The sequence below is a fragment of the Condylura cristata genome, unplaced genomic scaffold (assembly GCF_000260355.1).
Source record: "Condylura cristata isolate star-nosed mole 26May11 unplaced genomic scaffold, ConCri1.0 scaffold00038, whole genome shotgun sequence".
NCBI classification, from domain to species: domain Eukaryota; kingdom Metazoa; phylum Chordata; class Mammalia; order Eulipotyphla; family Talpidae; genus Condylura; species Condylura cristata.
Window position 1 is genome coordinate 2008070 of NW_004567139.1, and position 22272 is coordinate 2030341.

Below are 22272 nucleotides of genomic sequence, written 5' to 3' on the forward strand. Positions count from 1 at the left end.
TCACCACCTCAGCCAGCCCAAGATCTGTTTGAGTCTCACAGTATTATTTAAAATATTCCAATATTTATAAATTTCAATATGTAACATATTTATGAATTTAAAGAGGTACCAATTGTATACCAGGTTCTCCAGCAATTGACCTTTTGCTTGTTTAAAATGATTCTTTCTAATAAAACATCAAAGCCCAGAAGGCAAATCTCACTTGCAAATGTAACTTCTTTTCTCTCCATAGTGATGTGTTCAAAGAGACACTAAACAAAAAGAATGTTTAAAATCTGGGTTTTCCCCAATGTGACTCTTCTGCATTGCTGAGAGGAACATAAATATTTCAATCACTTTGGAAAACATACATAACTCTACACTGCCAGGCACAATCCCTAGAGAGACACTCACAAGTAGTAAAAACATGTGTAAGTATGTTCCCAGGAAGAGTTCACAATAGCGAAACTCTGGAAACAACCCAGTATGTGTGCTCAAAGAACAGGGAGACACATTACAGCAGATTCATAGAGTGGATGCTACTGGCCATAAAAACAAACGAATTACAGCCCTACACCATACACGAAAATTAATTCAAAAGCTCTTAGCACTATGAAACTATCAAGCTGTCGCCAGCCACTGTAGCATGAGTTCGATTCCCCCACCAGGGCGTGGACCCACATGGCACAGCAGACCTCTCCTGTCCCGCACGCTGCTCCCCTCAGCAGTGTATTTCAGTGGATCTGCCTGTTCTGTTCCTCACTCTGTCTCTGGTGAATCCTCTCATCCTCCTAACCCCACTGGTCTATATGCCAGCTCCTGTATGCATACAAAAAAAAAAAAAAAAAACTCAAATGAATCACTTAAGTGTAAGAGCTTAGACTCTAAAACACTTAGATGAAAACATTAAGTGAAAATCTTTGTTATTTTGGATTAGGGGGTAGTTTCTTAGATACTACACCCAAAGCACAAGGAAGCAAAAAAAAAGATGCATTGGACTTCACCAAAATCTAAAACTTTTTCACTTCAGAATAAAATGAAAATACAATCCACAGAATGGGAAAAGGCATTTGCAAATGGAAGTATCTGATAAGGATTTGATGTCCAGAATACAGGAAGAATGCTTACAACTTAACAATACAGATAAATAACTTGAACAGAAATACTGGAACAGAAATTTCTCCAAAGGTCTACAAATAGCCAGTCAGCACACGAAAAGACGTCTAACATTATTTATCAGTAAGAGAATGCAAATCAAAACCTCTACATGGTTTTGATTCAAGCCCTAGAATGACTCGCATAAAAAGGTAGAAAATAACCAAAGTTGGTGAGGATATGGAGCGATCCGGACCCTCGTCCCTAGTGGAAGGAGAGGAAAATAGTGCAAAACAGTTTGGTGGGTGCTTAGAAAGACAAACAAAATTTCTACATGACCCAACCAAGTTCATCCTTTGGTCTATTTCCAGAAGTAAAGACAGTATTGAACTGAAAGCATGTAGAGGAATGTTCATAGCAGTGTTGCTCGTAACACCCAAAAAGGAGAAATGTCCTTGCAAATGTCCATCAACTGACAAATGCTTAAGCAGAACATGCCATCAGCCACGAAAGAGAAAGAAGTGTGGACTCGCTCTCCGACATGCCCGCGCCTTAGACACAATCTAAAGGAAAGAAGCCAGACCAGGAAGGTATTCTCCAGGATTCCGTTTATAGGAGTGGTCCAGAGTATTCAAGCCCGTAGCGGCTGAAAGATGATGAACGGCCGCTAAAAGCAAGGAAAGAGAGGAAACCGGGAGTGACTGCCAGTGGGTTCGTGCTTCTCTCTGAGTGAGCGGGGGCAGTGATGGTCGCACACCTTATAAATATATGAAAACTACTGATTATGCGTATTTAAAAGAATGAATTTTATAGTAAATGAATTATATCTCAATTTAAAATTTTTAATAAAAAAAAGAGTTGTTTAAGTCTTCATTCTCTCTAGTGTCAGGTGCACAGAGTCTGGGATCAGGGAAGGATTAGAAAAGGTGTAAATGAACTTGTTGCATCTACTCAGTAGCTGAGCAATGAAAAAATGCGTGGGTGTACCGCTCTATACCTGTTCAAGAATCAGTAAGAAAACAGAAAGTTAAAAAGATTTGTATGGTTTTCCTATGTTGCAAAGCATAATCAGAGAGAGCCGTAAAGTCATCTCAGCAAAGGTTTTTTTGTGATTCCCCCAGCACCAGCTATCATTAAGGACTCCATTTCATACAATTAAACCAGTGGATATATTTTACTTCAAGGACTTTAAATATTTATTTTGAACAGTGCTTCAACTCCCTCTTATAAACCTACTTTTAAGACTCAGGATATGGGGAATTGGAACATGCAGAGTGAGCTGTAAACATTTTTACGAGACTTCTCGCACTGCAAGTGATGTATTTTTAAAGCCCTGACTTAAGCGATATCTTTAGATTATCACACGTTCTCATCTAGGCTCTATTAGTCTTGAATATTCATATAATGACATCTTGAAGTGCCTTTTTACAAGCTACAATCTAGATAAACATAGAAGCTTTCGAAAAAACAATCAAGGTTTCCCTTAAGATTTATAATAGCTTTATTAAAAGCTTTAAGGTCATCTAAAATTGTACCTATGTTTCTACTTTTACCAAACAGCAGATGCTTATCATTTTCACTCAAACATTCTCTTTCCACTACAGGGGTTAATATTCTTATTTTTATATCACAGCCCTGAAATAGATACTCCAGAAATGCATCGTTCCAGTACATCATTCAGGAACATATATCCTTCCAATTCAGGACCATCTATATTAATACAATTAACTCGGTAAGGGATGAATTTCAACTTCTCTGTGGCTGTGGAAAACTTTAGTGTTACTGGTGAAAGCAAATGGAATTTGTGGCCTGAGTTTGAATCCTGCTCTGACATCGATTAGATTGCCTGGGGCACTTTGGCACGTTCTGTGGACTGAAACTTCCAGGTCTGTGACAGGGAGTAACAGGCACATTGGAAGATGACTGCAAGGTGGAAATGAAATAATGAACTCAGTGGCCCTGGCAGGCTAGAACATTCCACGGAGGTTAGACCTCCATTCTTTCCTTGCACTGTGAAAGCATGTCTAGCTAAGTAAAAGTCAACAATATGGAGAACTATATCATCTTAATTAAATGTTTCTATGCAAAAAAAAAATTGACTTCGGGGCCCTCCCTGGTGGTGCAGCTGGTTAAAGTGTAGCACTGCAAGCTGGCGGCAGCCACTTCAGCATGCTGCAATCCCTTCCCTGGAGGTGACCCACAGGGCGCGGCAGACCTCTCCTGTCTCACCTGCTGCTCCCCTCAGCAGTGTACTTCCTCAATCTACCTGTTCTGCTCCCCACTCTCTCTGCTGGATCCTCTCACCCTCCGCACCTCTGACCTGTACCCCAGTTCTCTATGCATAAACAAATACTTTTTTAAGAAATGACTTTGCTATTTTAAAAATTTTCTCCTCTGCATGCTAAATTATAATCTTAAACTGTTTCACAAAACATCTAATGAGAACCTTATTTTTTAAATGAGGACAAAGACAGAAGTAGCATAATCCACTCTTAAGCTTATTAATATAATTGAGGGTTTTATTTCTACATCCAAATGCCTCCTGGTTTCTGCAATCAAGGTAAGAAGTTTTGACCTATATTTTATGATTTGAATGTTACTGAAAGATCGGCAAGCTGGATAAAGACTGAAAGGCATGCTTAACTCATCTGCCTTGGAGTTCGAGAGGCGCTAACAATAATGGGAGAATCAAAGTTTTGTCATCCTTGAAGTCAGCAGCGGCCAACTGTCACATTTACCTATTGGTGTCCTAAGGTGTCTGTCTTGAGAGCTGCTGCGTTTGTAGATGTCATGCCAATAGCATGACTGAGTGACCACGTGGAGGGGACCTGAGTGAGCCCATCACCTTGTCAAAAGAGCCAGTGTTTAATGCAACTCCTACAAACGGCCACGCCACTGCTAAACAAACTTGTACTGGAGACTGCTCTGCATTTCAACCTGTGTCTCTGATCTTGGGCCAAATCTGGCCGTGCCTGTCTTTGTATGACCCAAAGGCTTTGGATGGGTTTTACATTTTGTAAGTGGCCAAAATAAATTAGGATAATATTTTGTTTTTTTAAAGATTTATTTATTTATATATATAAGAGCTGGGGTGTGGCCAGAAGTAGGGGAGGGTAAGAAGATCCACCAGAGACAAAGCGTGGAGTGGAACAGAGGGATCTACTGAAATCCACTGCTGAGGAGAGCAGTGGGAAAAACAAGAGAGGTGTCCTGAGTCACCTCCCTGGCCCGGGATCAACTCCCGCTGCAGTGGCTGTGAACAGCTCCACAGTGCTGAAGTTTACCTGTCGTGCCATAGGAAGGGCCCTGATAATATTTTGTGACATGTGAAAAGTTTATGACATTCAAATTCAGGGTCCATACAATGCATTTTTCAGAACACAGCCCCACCTATCTGTTCAGCCCCACCTATCTGTTCAGGATGGCTGGTGCCAGCTTTCCTGCTGCGAGGTCGGAGCCGGGTGGTCCTGAAGGAGCCCCCTGGCCCGCAGGTCGAAAACATTTCTATCTGGCCATTTTCAGGTAAGATTTGCTGACACTTGCTCACATGGTGTTTCACAAAGGCAGCACACGGGAATAATAAAGGCGTCAGGGCCTCATTTCACCAGGTGAAATTCACCATTTCATCATTTCATCCTTAAGGGAATTGAAGAAATGAAACCAGTGAAGGAGAAAACCAAAGGACAACAGTGCAGTGTTCCTTACTTATTTCAAGAGGCAGCGCGGGGAAGTGGCTCCTGGTGGCATCACTATCAAGGTGGGGAGGAGGGAAGACCAAGAAAGTGATCAGGAGCCCTTATCACAACTAGACTCAGGAAGGCGCCTTCTCACTCCCAAGGATGGACAGCCACGGAGAGGGGCCAGCTGTGTGCCAACCCACTGCCAAAGCCAAAAAGTAAGATGATTATAGAAAAGAGCCCTGCCGGGAGCAGGGAGCTGATGAGCTTCAAGGCTCAGTTCTCAGGACGTTCTCTCCAAAGAAAGAAAATGGTCACAAACGGGGCCTGCCTGGTGGTGCAGGGATTGAAGTCTCAGCACTATGAAGCTCTAGGCAGCTACTTCAGCACGAGTTCGATTCCCGGCCAGGGAGTGACCCACAGGGCACAGCTGACCTCTCCTGTCTCCCTGCGGCTCCCTCAGCAGTGGATTTCAGTGGATCCGCCTGTTCTGTTCCCCACTCTGTCTCCAGTGAATCGTCTCACCCTTTGCACCTCTGGCCTGCACCCCAGCTCTTATATACATAAATACATAAATCTTTTGCAAAAAATGGCCATAAAGAGCAGGTGAGACCTAATACCAGGTCCATGGAAATAGTGTCCACCATGACATTCACATGCATTCTGCCCTCCAGGGAAAGGATGCGGGACTGTGTGTGTGTGAGTGTGTGTGGTGTTTGCGCATGCGTGCGCGTGTGTTTAAATATATCAGTGAATGGGATATTCCATTTGAATAGGAGCACATCAGCTATAAAAAGAATCGCATTAAGGGGGAAAAGGTTATTTTTAGGAGGGCTCCAATGACAGGAAATAAGGAGAGGACATCCATGAGCTGAAGTCTTTCTTTGTGTTTCTCTAGTTAACGGCATGGCAACTGTGTGAAAGCAGGGGAAAGGCCTATATATAAAATGGAAGGGGGGGATGTGTTTTGAAAAATGCTAAACTATAAGATACAGTAAAGGACACAGTTGTGTGATTTGCTGGTATCAGACTTCTTCAAGCATGGATTTACTAACAGCTTCGGCCACCTGTTAAGCTGTGACTTTGGCCTATCTATTTTCAAAGACAATCTTGACACTCAAGCAAGAGACCCACCACCCCACCATAGCAACATAAACATCACAGGGGGTTGGAGAATAAAATTGTAAGAAGCAATTTATAGGCCCTGCAGGGCTGGAAATAAACTAACCCCATAACTGGTTGCTATGACATAACGTTCCCTCTGGGCAGACTCAGATCCTAGGGCCGGACCCCACAGCCATTTGCGAAGCAGAGACTCCAAAGTATTGCACTATCGGAAGACATTTCATGCACACAGATCAGGGATACATGATTAGCTGGTACCCACAAATGGGCAATAATCGTTGCTTCTTATATTTGCCAGATGGGCTTGTATCTCATCTTACTTTAGCCCGATGGAGGTTTTAAAAAAGGGGGTATTTGACAGTCGAGGAGACTGAGGCACAGGAAAATCTGGGCTTCCTAAATTGGTAAATGGATAGCACAGAGACAGAACTCAACCAGTTCTTCTACCTCCAAGAACATTCTCCTCACCATGCCCACCACCTAAACCAGAGCCCTAGTTTAGGGTAACATAGATCCTTTAGTTCAAGGAAATAAAATGCAAAGATATATTTAATTAAGTGAAATGGTAGAGAAAAATCATGTTTGAAAGTGATTTTGCCTCTTTTCTGGGATGCTACTCCCTGTGAAATGTGGAGCAATCACCAGGACTTAAAACATGAACTCGGCAAGGTGTGGCTGATTTGCAATTCAAAATGCTCCAGCGAAAGCAGGCAGAAAGCTGATCATCCTGCTTAAAGATGAGACACACCCAAAAAGTGTACTGTGGGGTGGCATAGGGAGAAGGCGGAGCCCTAACCACAGGTTGAGCAGGTTCTAGAGACTTCTGAGACACCTAGGGTGAATCCAGAGCCCAGCGGTCCACAGCCTAGGCCTGGAAGCCAGCCCCAACCACAGCCCATTAGCCCTGGCCACGGCTTCTTGCTGCATCTTTTCACTTTATTCTTAGCTTGTCTCAAAAATATAGGCCGATAGGCCCTTGTGCTGTTCTTCGCTGGGTACAGCAGAGATGACCCGAAAGTCAGAACCACACCAAGTTTAGCCATCCTGCAGATGAAAAATCGATGAAGCTGTGATGCAAGTATCCATGATGTCAGGGATCTGGCTGCTTTTGATCTAAGAACCAGGGCTGAACCCCTTTCAAAGTAAATGGCTTCTGACAGCCATAACCAACATTTTTTTTCCAAAGCAGGAAATAAAGGCGCATGAGCAAAAGGCTGAGCACCTACGTCAAAAAGGGCTAATTTTAAACACACTTGACCCTTTTAGAAGTGTGTTTTCTTGAAAAGGCTTAAAGGGATTATTCTATTTGAACAACTAATAGCCTAATTACTATATTTTTTTTAATGAAAAAAAAACAACCACCAAGCTCTTTTTTAGCCAGATCTTGGCAAGACATCTCCAAGTACACTGTTCTGGGCAGCCCATAAGTCATGCTGCTGAAAAACATAATTACACTCAACCGCATCCAACTTTCCATCAGACACAGTCCAAGAGAGGTAAACTACTAAATCCTGGCTCTAGAGGTTTTGTACTTTGGACATGACTTCTATTGTGAACAGCAAAAACATAATATCTGAGAATGAGCCTTCATCAGCACCTTCCTTAGGTCAAGGCTTGGGTCTTCCATGCACAGCTGGGTCTACATCCTGCTGCCTACATGCAATCCTCCTACTCAACGGTCTTACTTTTCTGGTGGGCTGCAGGGAGATTCACTAACTCTATTTCACATCTTTAAGCCCGTCTCATTGAGCAATGGAAACATCTATTTCCCAGCACTTTCTAAATTTTGAGAAAAGCACTTTTATCTACTGAGTCACTTTTTTTTTAAATTATTATTACTTTATTTTTACACTATTTTGTGCCTTTTTCCACCTCAGTTGTAATCCCAGTGGACTTCCCACCACCAATTCACCTGTGTGCCATCATCATAGTCCCGTGCACCTCTCCCACCCCATTTTTGAGCCCATCCCCACTCTACTCCCATAAAATGTGTCTGGTATATAGTTGTTCGTTGTTTTTTCTCTATTACAGTTGCTTTTTTTCCCTCCCTGGTCCTTTACACTCCTGCATGAATGAAACCATCCAGCATTTTTCTTTTTCTTTCTGGCTTATCTCACTAAGCCTGATCCCTTCCAGCTCCATCCATGTTGCTGCAAAAGACATGTGTTTCTTTTTGGTGGCTGAGTAATATTCCATTGTGTATATGTACCACATCTTTTTAATCTAGTCATCTACTTTTGGGCATTTGGCCTGATTCCATGTCATCCCTATTGTAAATAAAGCAGCAATAAACACAGGGTGCAGGTGTCTTTTTGAATTACTGTTTTTGTGTCTTTTGGGTAGATACCTAGGAGTGGGGTTGCTGGGTCATATGGAAGCTTTGTTTTTTTAGCCGAGTCACTTTTATGGAGGCTGCAACACCTCACGATGAAGAAGCAGGTGAGGAGGAGCCCAGGTCGGCATCCATCTTTTCTTCAGCACCAGCATCTTTGTTATTTCAGATTGGGGCAAACTCAGCAAAATGTTCTTGATGGAAGAGTCTGTCACCAGGACACCATGCACAGAGATGTCACTCAAGTCACTGACGTCAATGACAAACCAATCCTGCCATCCGAACTACCTGTCCAGACAAGCAGGTGGTCCCAAGCTCTGTGTTCTCAAACATCGATGCCCTGTTGCTCTTCTACCTTGCTTCTCTGCTAATCACTGGTCACACAGTATTGTTTCTGTGACATCTTATTGTAGCTGTGTAACACTGGGGGTGCACTACAAGTTAAACAGACCCCCATAAGGGCCCCAGGCACACTGGGGAAGGCTTCTCCAACTGGACTAAAACCCTGAAAACCAACATTTCTGGGATCCACTCTACATTCTTGGACAGTGCATGGACCATATTGTTCCTGAAAGGGCCAGACATTGTCCTATAGAAGCTAATGATATCCAGAATATTGAGAAACAAGGCAAAGGGCTCTCCAAAACGAAACCAGGGCCCTCCCTAGTGGTTCAAGGGGTTAAGGCTCAGCACTGTGAAGCTATCCAAGCTGTCTGCAGCCACTGCAGCTAGAGTTTGATCCCTGGCCAGGGAGCTGACCTACATGGCTCCACACACCTTTCCTCTCTCACCCGCTGCTTCCCTCAGCAGTGCACTTCAGTCAGTCTACCTGTTCTGCTCCCCACTCTGTCTCTGGTGAATCCTCTCACCCTCTGCATCTCTGGCCTGTACCCCAGTTCTGTATGAATAAATAAATCTTTAAAAAAAAAAGATAGCTAATCACATTTGTAAGTCTCTTTAAAAAAAGAGAGAGAGAGAAACCAATAACACATCCTAGAAATCTCAAGGCAGAATTGAGGCTATCAGGGCGGGGACAGGGAGGATGGTGAGCTGGGTATGAGGGGAGGTGATGGATTGTGGGGAGGACTATGGGTGCCTCGGTGGTGGCTGTGGTTTATCTGAGGAGTGCGAATCTATACCTCCGAATCATATACAATCATCACTGCATTACAATTGAGGGGGTTTACATTACAACTGAAGCATTGGTTTATAATGCCACCTCAAGAAAATGAGATGCTGTTGTCTTTTGTTAAAGAAAAAAATCTAATGAAATGCAGGTTATTGACTAGCAAGTTGAAAACTCTGTCTGCAGATATAGCCAAGGAATAACAAGAATGAAAATGTGACAGTTGATTAATAAATCACCCCCCAACATAAGCACAAATTTTAACTGTGTTTCTTTATGCGGAAAATGGATCCAATGAATGTCTCCTTCTACCTGGCATAGCAATAAAGTGTTATCATGAATGAAATATCTTATCTTTTACTTTAACAAAGTTGGCACTTAGTCGGGGCCAACTCTGTTTGAAATGCTTCAGAAACTCATCGGTGTTCTGTCCCATCTGAGTAAGTATTATCAACCAAAATGTGCTTTTTGTGTTAAGTGACTATCTAGTAGTGCATTCGATTAGAATTGTTCTGCACTTTAGCTGTGGCTGCTGCCAAGGTACAGGGCACTAATTGAGTCATTAATGCCATGCAAATATGGAGATGGGCCAGCTTGTCATTTTCCTACTTTGAAAAAAGACAGAATTCAGAACAAAATTCTACTTAGGTTCCATAAATTTAATTTTTATTGGTTTTGTTTCAGGAAATGATGTATGATTTTAACAAAAAAGTAATATAACCAACATTTGAAATCTAGAATCATAGATCCTCAGACAGAAAATAGGCTGGTATTTGCCAGGGGGTGGAAAGAGGCAGAGAGGAGTTAATGTTTAAGGGGCAGTTTCAGATTTGCAAGATGAGATCATTTCGTGGATGGATGGGGGTGATGGTCACTCATTACGTGTGCTTAGCCGACTAAGCTGTACATTTAAAAGTGTACAGAAGATGGCAACTTCTGCTCTCTGTATTTTCTGTAATTAAAAATAAATATTATTGGGCCCTCCTTGGTGGTGCAGTGGGTTAAAGCATAGCACTAAGAAGCCAAAGCCACTTCCTCATGAGTTCGATCCCCGCCCTGGAGGTGACCCACATGGCGCAGCAGACCTCTCCTGACCCGCCCGCTGCTCCCCTCAACAGTGTACTTCATTGATCTGCCTGTTCTGCTCCCCACTCTGTCTCAGGTGAATCCTCTCACTGCCCCTGCACCTCTGGCCTGTACCCTAGTTCTGTATGCATAAATAAATAAATCTTTTAAAATAAATAAATAAATATTATTAAAAACATATTTTTAGAGCCTCCCTGGTGATGCAGAGCTTAAAGTCTCAGCATTATCAAGCTATCTCCAGCCACTACAGCACAAGTTTGATCCCTGAGCAGGGAACTGACCCACTCAGTGAGCTGAGACCTCTCCTGACCCACCTGCTGTTCCCCTCAGCAGTGTATTTCAGTGGATCTGCCTGTTCTGCTCCTACTCTGTCTCTGGTGAATCCTCTCTGGCCTACACCCGAGTTCCTGTATGCATAAATAAATAAATTGTTTTTGAAAAAGCCACTTAAAGAAACTAAAAACATATATTGACCAGAATATTCATGTCCATTTAACTGTGATCTCCTTCAAATGTTTCCTTTTAGAGGATGTGTTTACTTCAGGGGTACTGCCTCAGACCAAAACAACTCTAAATCTCCATGAGGAACTGAGGGCAGGTTTATTTGGGATTTCTCAGTTCTTAACATTCTTGATAATGGTAAGTGTCTTTTGGGGATAATTTTTAATCATGAAAAAATCTTTTAGAGATCCATTTTCAAGATAATGATCTCATCGAATTAAAGAATATTTAGTTTAGTCCACATGAAGTGTGCCTAGGGAGGAACGATATTAATTTCCACACACGGTTTGCAAACTGGCTCCACAGGCAGCCCTAGTAACCAAGGCAAGCTGGAAGTTTCTGAGGAGCAGCCATCTCAGCAGGAAGGGCAGAGACAGCTCTGAATAGTACATTTGGATCGTTTTTCAGACCCTCCAATTTGCTTACCTCCATGTGAAGAGTTTAAAGTTTTCGACTAAATATGCCAAAACATGCAGTCGCTTGTCTATTTCCAGCATTATTTTCAGATACTAATTTTGAGAAAGCTCCCAGGTGCTCATCAGTGAACATCTCTGCAGATGATGTCTATGAAAGCCAAAGGTTCTTACTGGCATTCAAAGGAATAATTTCCAGAAGTGTATGGGTGGTTCTCTTTTCAGAACACGAACTACAAAAGTTATTTTCCAAGAGGAGTATGATTCACTTATCAAAGTTCAATGTTAGAATGTCAACTCGCTTTTAACACTTGGGTAAAAGAGATTGTTCAATGGAAGACAGGAACTTATGGACCACTCTCTGCTCAACAGGCACAGAAGAAACACCTTCCCCCATTATTTCCTTTGGTAACCCTGAACATTTTATTTAATCTATATGAAATTGAGTTTTTGTTGTTGTGATGATCCTTTCAGGCTTTAAGATTCTGGGGAAGGTACAAAGAGTAGAACGATCCATCTAGCAGCTAAATTGAATCCTGGGTATATCACTGACCGCTGGCAAGCACCCCGAGATTCCCCTCTGTAAAGTGGACCGTTACTAGCTGAGTCATGAGGCCATTAGAAAGGCTCCAGGCAACAAGGAGGCACTCCACAAATGTAATTTCTCTTTCCCTCCTTTGCATGTGAAACTTGCCTGCTGTCAGTTCAAGCACAGAAAATGGAAACCAAATGTTAAAACACTTCCCAAACAGAAGGGCACAGGGAATGCATGTGGAGACACAGTGCCAACAGGTTGATTCTGGACACAGAAGCAAGGTCACTGCAAGGCCACACTCAGCCAGGACCTTGTGACACAGGGGGGTTGTCTAGCTCCTCCCTGCTGTGATAAGAGAGCCAGGGCAAGTGAGTTTCACAATTTGTGGAAGACGGAGACAGAGATGGCTCAGATAACAAAAGGGGTAGCACAGACCCAGCTTTCTAGGCACATCTCCGTCATCCTCAGGAATTTGGAGCACAATGTTCATGAACACTCTACAAAGGTCCATATGAGCTGGAAACTTTTTTACTAGAGAATCAAGGGATAAGTGAAAGGTTGCCATTTCAGAATAAGTCAATCCCATGATATGGTTAAAACAAGAAAATAGGCCCTCCTTTGTGGCACAGAAACTAAAAGCCGCTTCCACATGAGTTCCAATCCCACCTGCCCCCGAGGTGACCACATGGCTCGGCAGACCTCTCCTGGCCCGCCCGCTGCTCCCCTCAGCAGTGTCCTTTGACAGTCGACCTGTTTCTGCTCCCCACTCTGTCTCTGGTGAATTCTCTCACTGCCCCTGCACCTCTGGCCTGTACCCAAGTTCTGTACACATAAATAAATAAATCTTTAAAAAAAAAAAACAAACAAGAAAATAGTGGAATGCTTTTGGGAGAAAGACTAACAATCCAGCTGGTAAGGCAGAATGCACTTAGTGGTTTCAACAACTTACTTATATTTGCATCCAAGTTCACAATGACTTTTCATCCCCTGGTTGATACATTTTCTTACACATAAATACACAGATCAGCTATTTGGGGAGTCAAAATACACAAACTAGTGTTGAGAAGCACCCAGACCAGCCCTGACAAAGTAAAGCAAATCAGATGTGAATGGGTGAGTGTCCATGACATGGGCCAGGGGACCAGTCTTTGGAGCTTAGCTGCCTAGATTGGTGCTTTAACAATATAATGACAGGTTGTCATCAAATTACCTTGTTTGGTCAATCTTGCTTCGCTAGGTGATTCATTCTGGGAAAGAAACAACACCTTAAAGATGGTCACATTTAATTCTGAAGGAGATAAAAGATGGTGATGGTTTTTTCCTCTGTTCAGGAGAAATAGCAATTCTAGCAGCTCACACCTCACCCTCAAACTTAAAACGAGAGGAAAAAGAAGCAATGAAAGAAATGTAGTCACCGGATACATTTGACCAACAACTTACATGAACTACTTGTTTAGAGATAGGAGTCGACTTCCACTCAAGTCTAAAAAGGAGCTTTAAGAGCAGTTCCTTTAGTCAGAGGGCTGGGAAGTGAAAGAATGAGTCACTTTAATAGTTGATGTCAAATCCTCAGTGAGCTCTGGCTTTGGCATTTCTAAACCCACAAACAGCACTGTGTAACGCTGCTTAGGCAGCGGGCCAGGAAATCCGGGTGAGCCTCGACTCCTTCCCCGGTCACCTGGCGAGCCAGTGGGGTGTTCCCTCCAGCGGGACTCCCTTCTAATAACTGCCATCCAGGAGATCTGCCCAGCCAGACCTGGGGTGACTTTGCCATTCCAGAAAGAGCCTCCTGAGACAGTTTACAAGAGCCAGTTAGCTTCCTTTAGGATAAACCCAGGATGAGACACCTGCCAGAGAGGAAGGAGGCCGAGGCCGCAAGTGAGAACATCTCCCCAGGTTTAGTCCATGTTTCATTCTGAGAATTCATGATTTCCCATGCCATGCACATAGAAAGCAGAGAAACGCACCGGGACCACAGCCAGAATGTGGTACAGGGCCTCGCGTCCCTTCCCTCAGGAACTCCCCAGGGGCTGGGAGACCTGTCACTGAAGGTTCCCCAACACCCTTCGCCCTGCGGGTGGCTCAGGGTAGCTAGTGACTTAAACTGTAATTACTTTCCCCCCCAAAGTATCAGGTTCTGACCTAAAATGGCTTTTCTGGCCTAAACCTGGATTCCCTACCCCACCTCACACGCTCTTGCAAAAAGGCACAATGTCCTGCCCATGTTGAACTTAAAATCTCTTTCCTTGTAATAAAAAATAATAATAATAATAAATTAAAAAAAATAAAAAATCTCTTTCCTTGGGAAAACTGTCTCAGTTCAGGGTGGCCAGGCCCATGTCCTCGAGGACAGGGACCACAATGCCCCCAACTTTTCACAACTCAATGTGGGGCTCTCTGCCAGCACCTCTTGCTCTGACACAGGTGTCTGTTCTGCTGGGGCAGGGCAGGGGGGGGGGGGGTCAGTAGGCACCTTGATCTATTTTCAACATTTACCGAGATGTATTTTATACACCAACTTGCTGGTTTTAATATATTTACAGAGTTGTGTAACCACAGCCATTATCGATTTTAAAATGGCAATGAAACTTGTCCAGTATCCTCTGGAGTGTAAGCTCCGGAGACCGGGGATGGCATCTGCCTTGCTGCTCATCCCTAGTGCCTGATACAGTGGTAGCCAACAAGCACCAGTGGCATAAAAGCTGGCATGGTGCCCATGTGCCAACCTGAAACTTCCTTGCCCCTAAGTTTTCTAGACACATGACATGACTTCTCCTCCAAGGGACACTTCAGTCCAGCTCATCTCCCCTTGCCAGGCAGAATGGCACTGGAGGCCCTCCCTCCCTGTGCTCACACACACCTGGATATACACGTGATTCCCTCCCCTTGAAGGCAGGTGACCTGACCTGTGTCCTGACCTACTCAGGTCAGTCTTTCTGGAAAGAGGTCAGAGGTCAGAGACCAGCCAGCCAAATTCAAAGTTACAGCAAATGCCTCCCTGTTAAACTGCTGTGTTGGGCGGCCCTGTTGACAGGAAATGGCAGATAGACAGCCTCAAGGAGCTGGCCACCTCACTGATGGCCAGCAAGAAAGGGGGGACTTTAGTCCTACCCAGTACCACAAGGAACTGACTTCTGACAACAACCAGGGACTTGGAGGAGGACAAAAGGCCGTAGAAGGGAATGCAGGTGGGCTGAGACTCAGTCCCCCCTCCCCAGACCAGCAGTTACTGGGAGGACAGAAATGCCTGTTGATTTAAGCCACTTAGGGTGTTATCATTTGTTACGCCGCAGTAGGAACTAAGTATTAGGAACCAATACTACTCCCCCAGATGAGGGAGGGGGCAGACTGACCACACTAATTTTTACATGTGAGTGGCCTCAAATTTTCAGGCATTAGAAAACTTAGTTGAAAAAACATTTAAAGGGTGTGAAGGTAGAGGTTTAGGTTCAGCTTTCCTAGAAAATTCCTGTTGTTGTCAGTTTCTCACCCATGCAATCAGCAAATATTTACCATGTGCTGTCCTCAGCTTGGTGCACAGGAGTGGCACTGTCCACCCGGGAGGGCAGCCTCCGGCCACTTGCAGTCCCAGAGCGAGTTGGGGCGGCTGCCCATGAAAAAGCACTCTGGGTTTCCAAGAAAAGTTTGAGGATGAAAGAAATTGAGTTGAACAATCTTGTCTATTCTTATGTGGATTACACACTGGAAAGATAGTGGTGGACAGAGATGACCAAATATGTACACAAATAACATCCTGATAGATCATGATAAATGTTCTGGAGGAAATAAAAAAGGATAAAGGTAAGAATCAAAACACAAACCCAAAAAAGGAGAGACTGTGAATCATAAGAGCAAACTTTTAGATGGAGTGGTCATGGAAGACACACCAGAGGAGGTGACATTTCCACTTACAAAGTTCACTAGCGACTTTCAAGCTTTGACATGTGACAGACAGCAGCTGGGGCTGAGGAGGGGGCTTGAGGCTGCACTTTTCCCAAGGGGTCCCCATAAGTGGTGAGCCCCAGAGGTGTGCCTGCTGAGGTCTTGCATGATACGTTGTCTGTAAAATTTTATAAACTGGAACCTGTCGAGCCCGAAAAGTCAACTTTCCAAAATAACTCCTGAAACAACTTTACATTTTCCAGATACAATTTACTTTTTAGTTTTAATATTTATAACACTTCTGGACTTCATCCATCATGTAACCAACCCAAGAAAAATTTTCCACTGGGGAACAGCACACCATCCCTGACGCCTGGCGTGAGACGGCAAGGGTGAGCTGTTGGCAGCCTGAAATTCTCTGCCTGTGGGCTGCTTAGGGTGTGACTTCAAACTTATCAAAAACCAGCTGATTCCTCTATCTGTCTTTTTCTTTGAACAGGGGCAGATATGTTGGCTAGTTTTCAAAAATATGTCTTCAGGGTGACTTGACCAGACAGAACTCTAGGCAACAGAAAGCTGGCCAAGGCCCACAGGCCAGCACACCTGTGGCCTCCCGCAGGCGGCCAAGCCAATGAACCTCGACGGTCTTTTCCAGCAAGAGTGGCTCCTGAAAAACAGGTTTACTGCCTTTCACTGTGCACTGACTTTCACATTTAAAAAAAAAAAAACAAACCTGAAATTTGGCGACCGTAACACACACACACACACAACTCCTGTAATTGACACTCTGGGGCACTCTTAAAGAAGTGGAGTGTTGAAAATCTACTATTTTTTAAAACTGCTTACAACAAATAGCATTTTCCATGCCCGTAAAATGAGAGCCTTTTTGAAAAGATTAGTCACCTTACTGTTAATATCAATAATGCCTATTTCATCAGACACCGGGTCTCTAAGTTGGCTGTTTAGCGCCTTTGGGACTCCCTGGGAGCCTCTGTAATGAAAAACAAAAGTTCATAGCTCCCCACTCTTCACCAGGGTTTTGTTAACAATCATGCATCTTTTCAAGGCCCATGATCTAGGGACATTCAGTTCACAGGAGCTGCTCGCATCCTTCACTCACAAAATCAGCCTCACTGACCAGCCCCCAGGACAGCATCTGCTCCTTGTTGTTTGTTCCATTAGCAGTGAAAGGTTTGCACTTATCCATTAACCTGCCCTGGCCTTCCATGGTGCCCCTCACAACCTAGAAGGGAGCTGTGTAAGAAAGATAGCTGGGCTGCAAGAGAGACATGGTTCTTGCTGTTGCACAAGCAAGAGAAGCGACTGGGATTGGCCAGACATCAAAACTCACAGCCCTCACCTTTGTCGCTCCCAGCCAGGCTCACACTCACACACAGCAACTTCTTTTAAAAAAGTTTCAAAAATTGGGCCATCCCTGGTGGCACAGGGTTTAAGCACAGCACTAAGAAGCTAAAGTCACTTCAGCATGAGTTCGATCCCCGCCCCGGAGGTGACCCACACGGCGCGGCAGACCTCTCCTGACCCGCCCGCTGCTCCCCTCAGCAGTGGACTTCACCAGTCAGCCTGTTCTGCTCCCCACTCTGTCTCTGGTGAAGCCTCTCACCCCTCTCTCTCACACCTCTGGCCTGTGCCCCAGTTCTTATTTATTGATGCATAAATAAATAATTTTAATTAAATAAATAAAAGATATTCTCATAAATTATGTTTGTGAGCCATCCTGGAGGTCTATGAGATCCATGGTGGAGCCTTTATCTGAGGGAGAACAAACAGCAAAATGCTGGTGCCAGGAGCAGGCTTAAAATCTCTTGAGTTGTTGGTGTCACGTGTTTCAGAAGCATTCCATGAAAATCACTTAAAACAGAGGAAGTAAAGAGCACTGCGGGCATCTCCATTTAGGTCTTTAGAGAAGGCGCCACCCTGATCCCAAATCTGTTCTCAGAAACATACGTAACCAAATTCCCTAGGGCCTCTTACCCCAGGAGCTTGGCTGCAGTGCACTGGCCCACTGCCAGGGCAAAGAACAAAACAGGATTCTGTATTAAAAAGTTGTTTTCCTTTCTTTTCTTTCTTCTTGTCTTGGGGACAGCTTTTCTATTTTTCATTGTGTACCAATCCCTAAAGACATCCCTAAAAGTACACACATTAATGCTAATGTTAAACACCCAAGCCAGTGAAGGAACCATGGGGTTCCGGTCTTAGGATCCTCTTTCTGATAAGTACCTTGGGGAGCAGCAAGCACCAGACTGTGGTCCAAGGAGTCCTGAAATGGGAATGGGGGTTGGGACCCCGGGAGCAGTGGTGGTGCCCAGGCAAGGCTGGGAGGTCTGGGGGGCTGAATCCCACCCTTATGTCAATGGACCCACATAGCCATCAGCCGCCCTAAAGCATACAGTCTAGGGAAACCAGTGGGTTTGGCATACAAAAGCAGCTTCAAACAGAACCCCCACTCAGGTGACAATCCGGAATGTCCCCTAAGGAGACAAGGTCAGCGTCTCCAGCCCACCTTCAGCTACAGACAGCTGGCAGACCTGCTGTACACATCAAGCTCCTTTCCAACAACGAGTGCCCAGAGGTGGGGGTTGGAGAACCTCTGGTCTGTGGTAGAACAGCTTTGCAGCAGGAACTGAGACCTGGGCTCCAGCCTGGAGTCTGCCCTCAGTCCTGGGATGGACAACTCACTGGGCCCACCTCAGCTCTAGTCTCCTCCCCCAGCTGAAAGGGCTCAACTACAGATTGTTTCTGCAACTCTAAAGTTCTAAAATTTAGATCACCAAATGTTTCAAGTTAAGACAATGACAACTGTCCCGCTATAGCCAACACCAACCCCCAGAGACCTTGAACTGTTCAGATCTTTCCAAGGGCATTTATATTTACTCCAGAAGAGACATCAAACAGAAAAGAGACTATTCCAATGACTTCTTTTTAATTATAAAAGTAACCCATGGAATGTCATTTCTTATAATCCTTTCTTCTGAAACTGACGTCTAAAACTCAACAGAACTCCAACGCTCTGGTCTAGACAGCAGTTCAGCTTTATTTTCTTTCTGCTCTAGAGCTTGAAACTAGAAGACATTTTACGAGTTTTAAAAAAGGCTAGAGAAATAGTAGAAACAAGCCCTCTCGTCTCTGAAACAATTCAAAAGCCTTTTGATTGTTCATTTTTTGATAATGCTGATTCTGTCTGTTGTCAAGACATATTTTTCCCTTTTCTTGATTACTTACTCGTGACAGGCAAAGAGCGGGGTAAAGAAAAGCAAATAATGGCTTTGCCATCACTCTGGTTCCAGCATGGCTAGTCACTGGCACACACCACTTAGCCTTTTCTAAATCTCAGTTTCCCATCAGGAAGAGGTGGATAATAACCGACCTGCCCCCCCCCATGCTCCCTCCACCCAGTGTTAATGGGATAAAGACAGGACACGCAATGAAGGTTCTAGCCCCAACTCTCCGAAGAGGGAATTTTCGACAATATGGACATGGCAACTTCTCAATGTGGTGCTTAAACAGAAACGCACTCCAGAAGGTTCTGCATACAAGAATTAGGCTCAACACAAATCAACAGCAGAAGTGAAAGTTAGGTTCCCAAGTCTGTAAAGGCAAAGGTAACGTCTGCTTCAAAGACACTGACAGGTTGTCTCTCAGTTTTCAATGTGACGGTCAGTAAGAGTTGAGCAAGGGGACCCGGCTGGTGGGGTTTACCACCTGTCCGGACATCAGGGGCTAACTTTGGCAAGTTGGGCCTTGCTGCCCCTCGTGTGATCTGGTTCGTCTGATTCCTTCCACTCTGGAACCTCTGTTCATCTAAACTGCTTCCATGCTCTGACAAACTAACTACATCAGACTATGTGACCTTCCAGAAACTGAATCATGCTTCAGTCCAAGTGAATAATGTACTAATTAAGTTATAATTATACATTATACTACAGGTGGAGTCTGATTTCATTTGCCAATTAAGAACGGAAGGGACTCCACCTCTACCACTCAGATGTGATTGCTCACCTCCAAGTGACAGGTACATCAGCACCAAAGAAAAGTGGAGGGGATCCTTTCCCGAGAGCTCAAGAAAGCCTGAACAGGGAACCAAACAGAAGAAAAGAGATTGTGCAGGTGCTAGAGAAGATTCTAGAACTGATTATTCTCTTCTCTGCATTTTTGTGTGGATTTCACACAGTCCCAACATGGCTCCTAGATTCCAAACTCCTATCAATAAATAGTCACTGGGAAGAGATGCAGCAGGTATAGACACAGCTTTAAGCTGAGCTGTTCCAGCTCCACCGCCCAGCAGAGAAGTTCTCTCTTTTCTAGAAATACTCCAGTCAACCAGTCCCATCAATTTGCCTCCCTCCTTCTCCACATGGCTGTGAGCTGATTCTCCACCTCCTTAAAGGTCGGGATATAGCCCCCAATTCTGCCTACTCACATGGCACCTTACTTCAAACACTATCCCCTCCAATGCAAACAAACAGCAAAGAGCGTCAATCAGTGTACTGGGAGGCACTTGGATCTTGCCTTAACACTCGCTCTGATGACAAATGGAGACAGTCCCTCGGGCATACGGCCACGTTCCTGGGTTAAATCATCTTTTTCTTTCCCAAAGCACCTGGACCCTTTCACAAAGCAGTGACTCAGTAACACGGCCTACGGTAGATTAAATGCACGGTATTTAAATATAAATAAGGTTCTGGTCGCTGGTTTCGTTTGTGTTGCCACGCCAAACCAACCTAGTGAGTTTCAAATTGCTCTGATTGGCTTCACGCTCCCTCCCTATCCCTGGACGGGCGCTAAGCCATTGTGAAATTACCTAAAAGGTAGGGAGGCACAGCAAGAATAAAGGAAAGCCCGGGCCTGAATAATCCTCACTGAGTCATCGTTTCCTGAACGAGGAAGATAGTTGCTGCGCGGGATCGGGAGCACGAGCCCCGCGCGGCGCGGGGAGGTCGAGCCCCGAGCAGCCCCCTCCCGGCTACTCCGGGATCCCGAGCCGCGACCGAGACACCGCGTGCTGGGGCGCCCTCCCGTGGCGGCGCCGCAGCCCCGCCGCTCCCGGCCCGCCCGCAGACCACGCTCCCCGAGGCACAGGAAACTGGAGACGCACAAAGTTTCCGAAGCCAGCGGCTTGCTAAAGGTCGGGGCCAGGTCCCGGCGCGTCGCTACTCCCGAGTGGGGCGGGGTGGAGGGGGGAGCATGGAGGGAGAACGGCGCCCAAGCTGCGACGAGCGCGAGAGATCCCGGCCCAGGCCGGCGCTTCAAAGGCTCGGAGATGCCCCCCAGAGAAGCTCCGGGCCTCTGCACCCCGAGGGCGCAGCGCTTCTCTCCGACCCCGACCTCAGAGCGAAAGGAGGGAGGGGCCCCAGGCGGGTCGGGGTCCCGGACCTCCTCACCGCGCCCCTTTCAGTTACCAGGACGCGCTTGGGGCTCCAGGGATTCCTTTATTCGTTTTCTTAATTGGAGGGAGGGGGCGCCCCAACTCCCTTTGGCGCATACCGATCCCCGGCGGTGTGGATTCTGGGTGCCCCCAAAGAGCCCACCTGGAGTCCACCGCCCCACCCAACGCCGCCCTCCCCCTTTGGGGTGACAAGTGGAAACGGCACTCCCCTTCCTCCTCCCTGTCCAGCCTGCCCCGAGAGGTAATGCTCTCCCAGGGTTTCCCTGCCACCCGCAGTGGCCCCCCAGCCGGGAGGCGGCGGCGGGGGCCACGGCGCCCGGGCGCGAGGGGTCGTGAGCTGGCGAGGCCCGGCCCTGGGCGGCGCGGCTCCTACCTCGTCCACGGTGAGCGGCATGCAGATCCTGTACTCCTTCAGCAGCATGGTCCTGCCGGCCACGAACCCCCGGGCGGCAAACTGGGGGCGCCCCCCAGACCAACAAAGCTGGCGCCCAGGCGCAGAGCACGGCGCCCGGAGCCCTGCTCGCAGCTGGCAGGCGAGGCAGCCCCGGCGGCGCGCTCAGCTCCGGGCTTCCTCTTCTCCGCCCGAGAGCATGTCAAGGTTTGGGTCCGGTGTTCGCGGATCCCCCGCCTCCTTCCTCCCGGAGGTCGGTCCTCCCGGAACGCGGCGTTGCAAAGTCAGGGAGGGAGCGAGACCCGCTGGAAGCGGCTCCTCAGATCTGCAGCCGGGGCGGTAGGAGCGGCCGCCCGATCAGGACATGCCCGGCGGCGAGCGACGGAGGAGAAAAGCCAGATTATCAAAAATTAAAACGAATGCACAAAAAGTCACCCACTTGATCCGCCTCTGCAACCAGAGGGCACCCTGGCGATCCCCGCTTCTGCGACCAGTCTGCCCGATGCTAATGTCACCGGGAGCACATTGCAGCCAGAGCCGGAGATGCTGACTTTCCAGACAAAGGCTCGATCGGCTCCTCTCCCCGGGCGGTAAACAAGATTTCCTGCTCTTTTTAGGGCCGATCCCCGAGGCGCTCCGGAGCTCGCACGGGGAGAAAAGGGAAGCCGCCGCCGCCGCCGCCTCTCGACTCTCCGGAGCTGGGGCCGCGGGCTCCTCCGACCT

The 22272-nt window shown here is 46.1% G+C and overlaps 1 protein-coding gene across 3 annotated transcripts in view; it reads right to left on the reverse strand.

Moving 5' to 3' along the window:
- The window catches only part of PITPNC1 (phosphatidylinositol transfer protein, cytoplasmic 1), a 239540-nt gene extending 217274 nt beyond the window's left edge, over positions 1–22266 (reverse strand). For all 3 annotated transcript variants that reach the window (XM_012733098.1, XM_004693447.2, XM_012733100.1), the window contains exon 1: positions 21532–22266. In XM_012733098.1, coding sequence (XP_012588552.1) covers positions 21532–21579 — 48 coding nt within the window. In that variant the 5' untranslated portion in view covers positions 21580–22266. The remainder of the gene's footprint in view (positions 1–21531) is intronic.
- Positions 22267–22272: the final 6 nt, after the last annotated feature.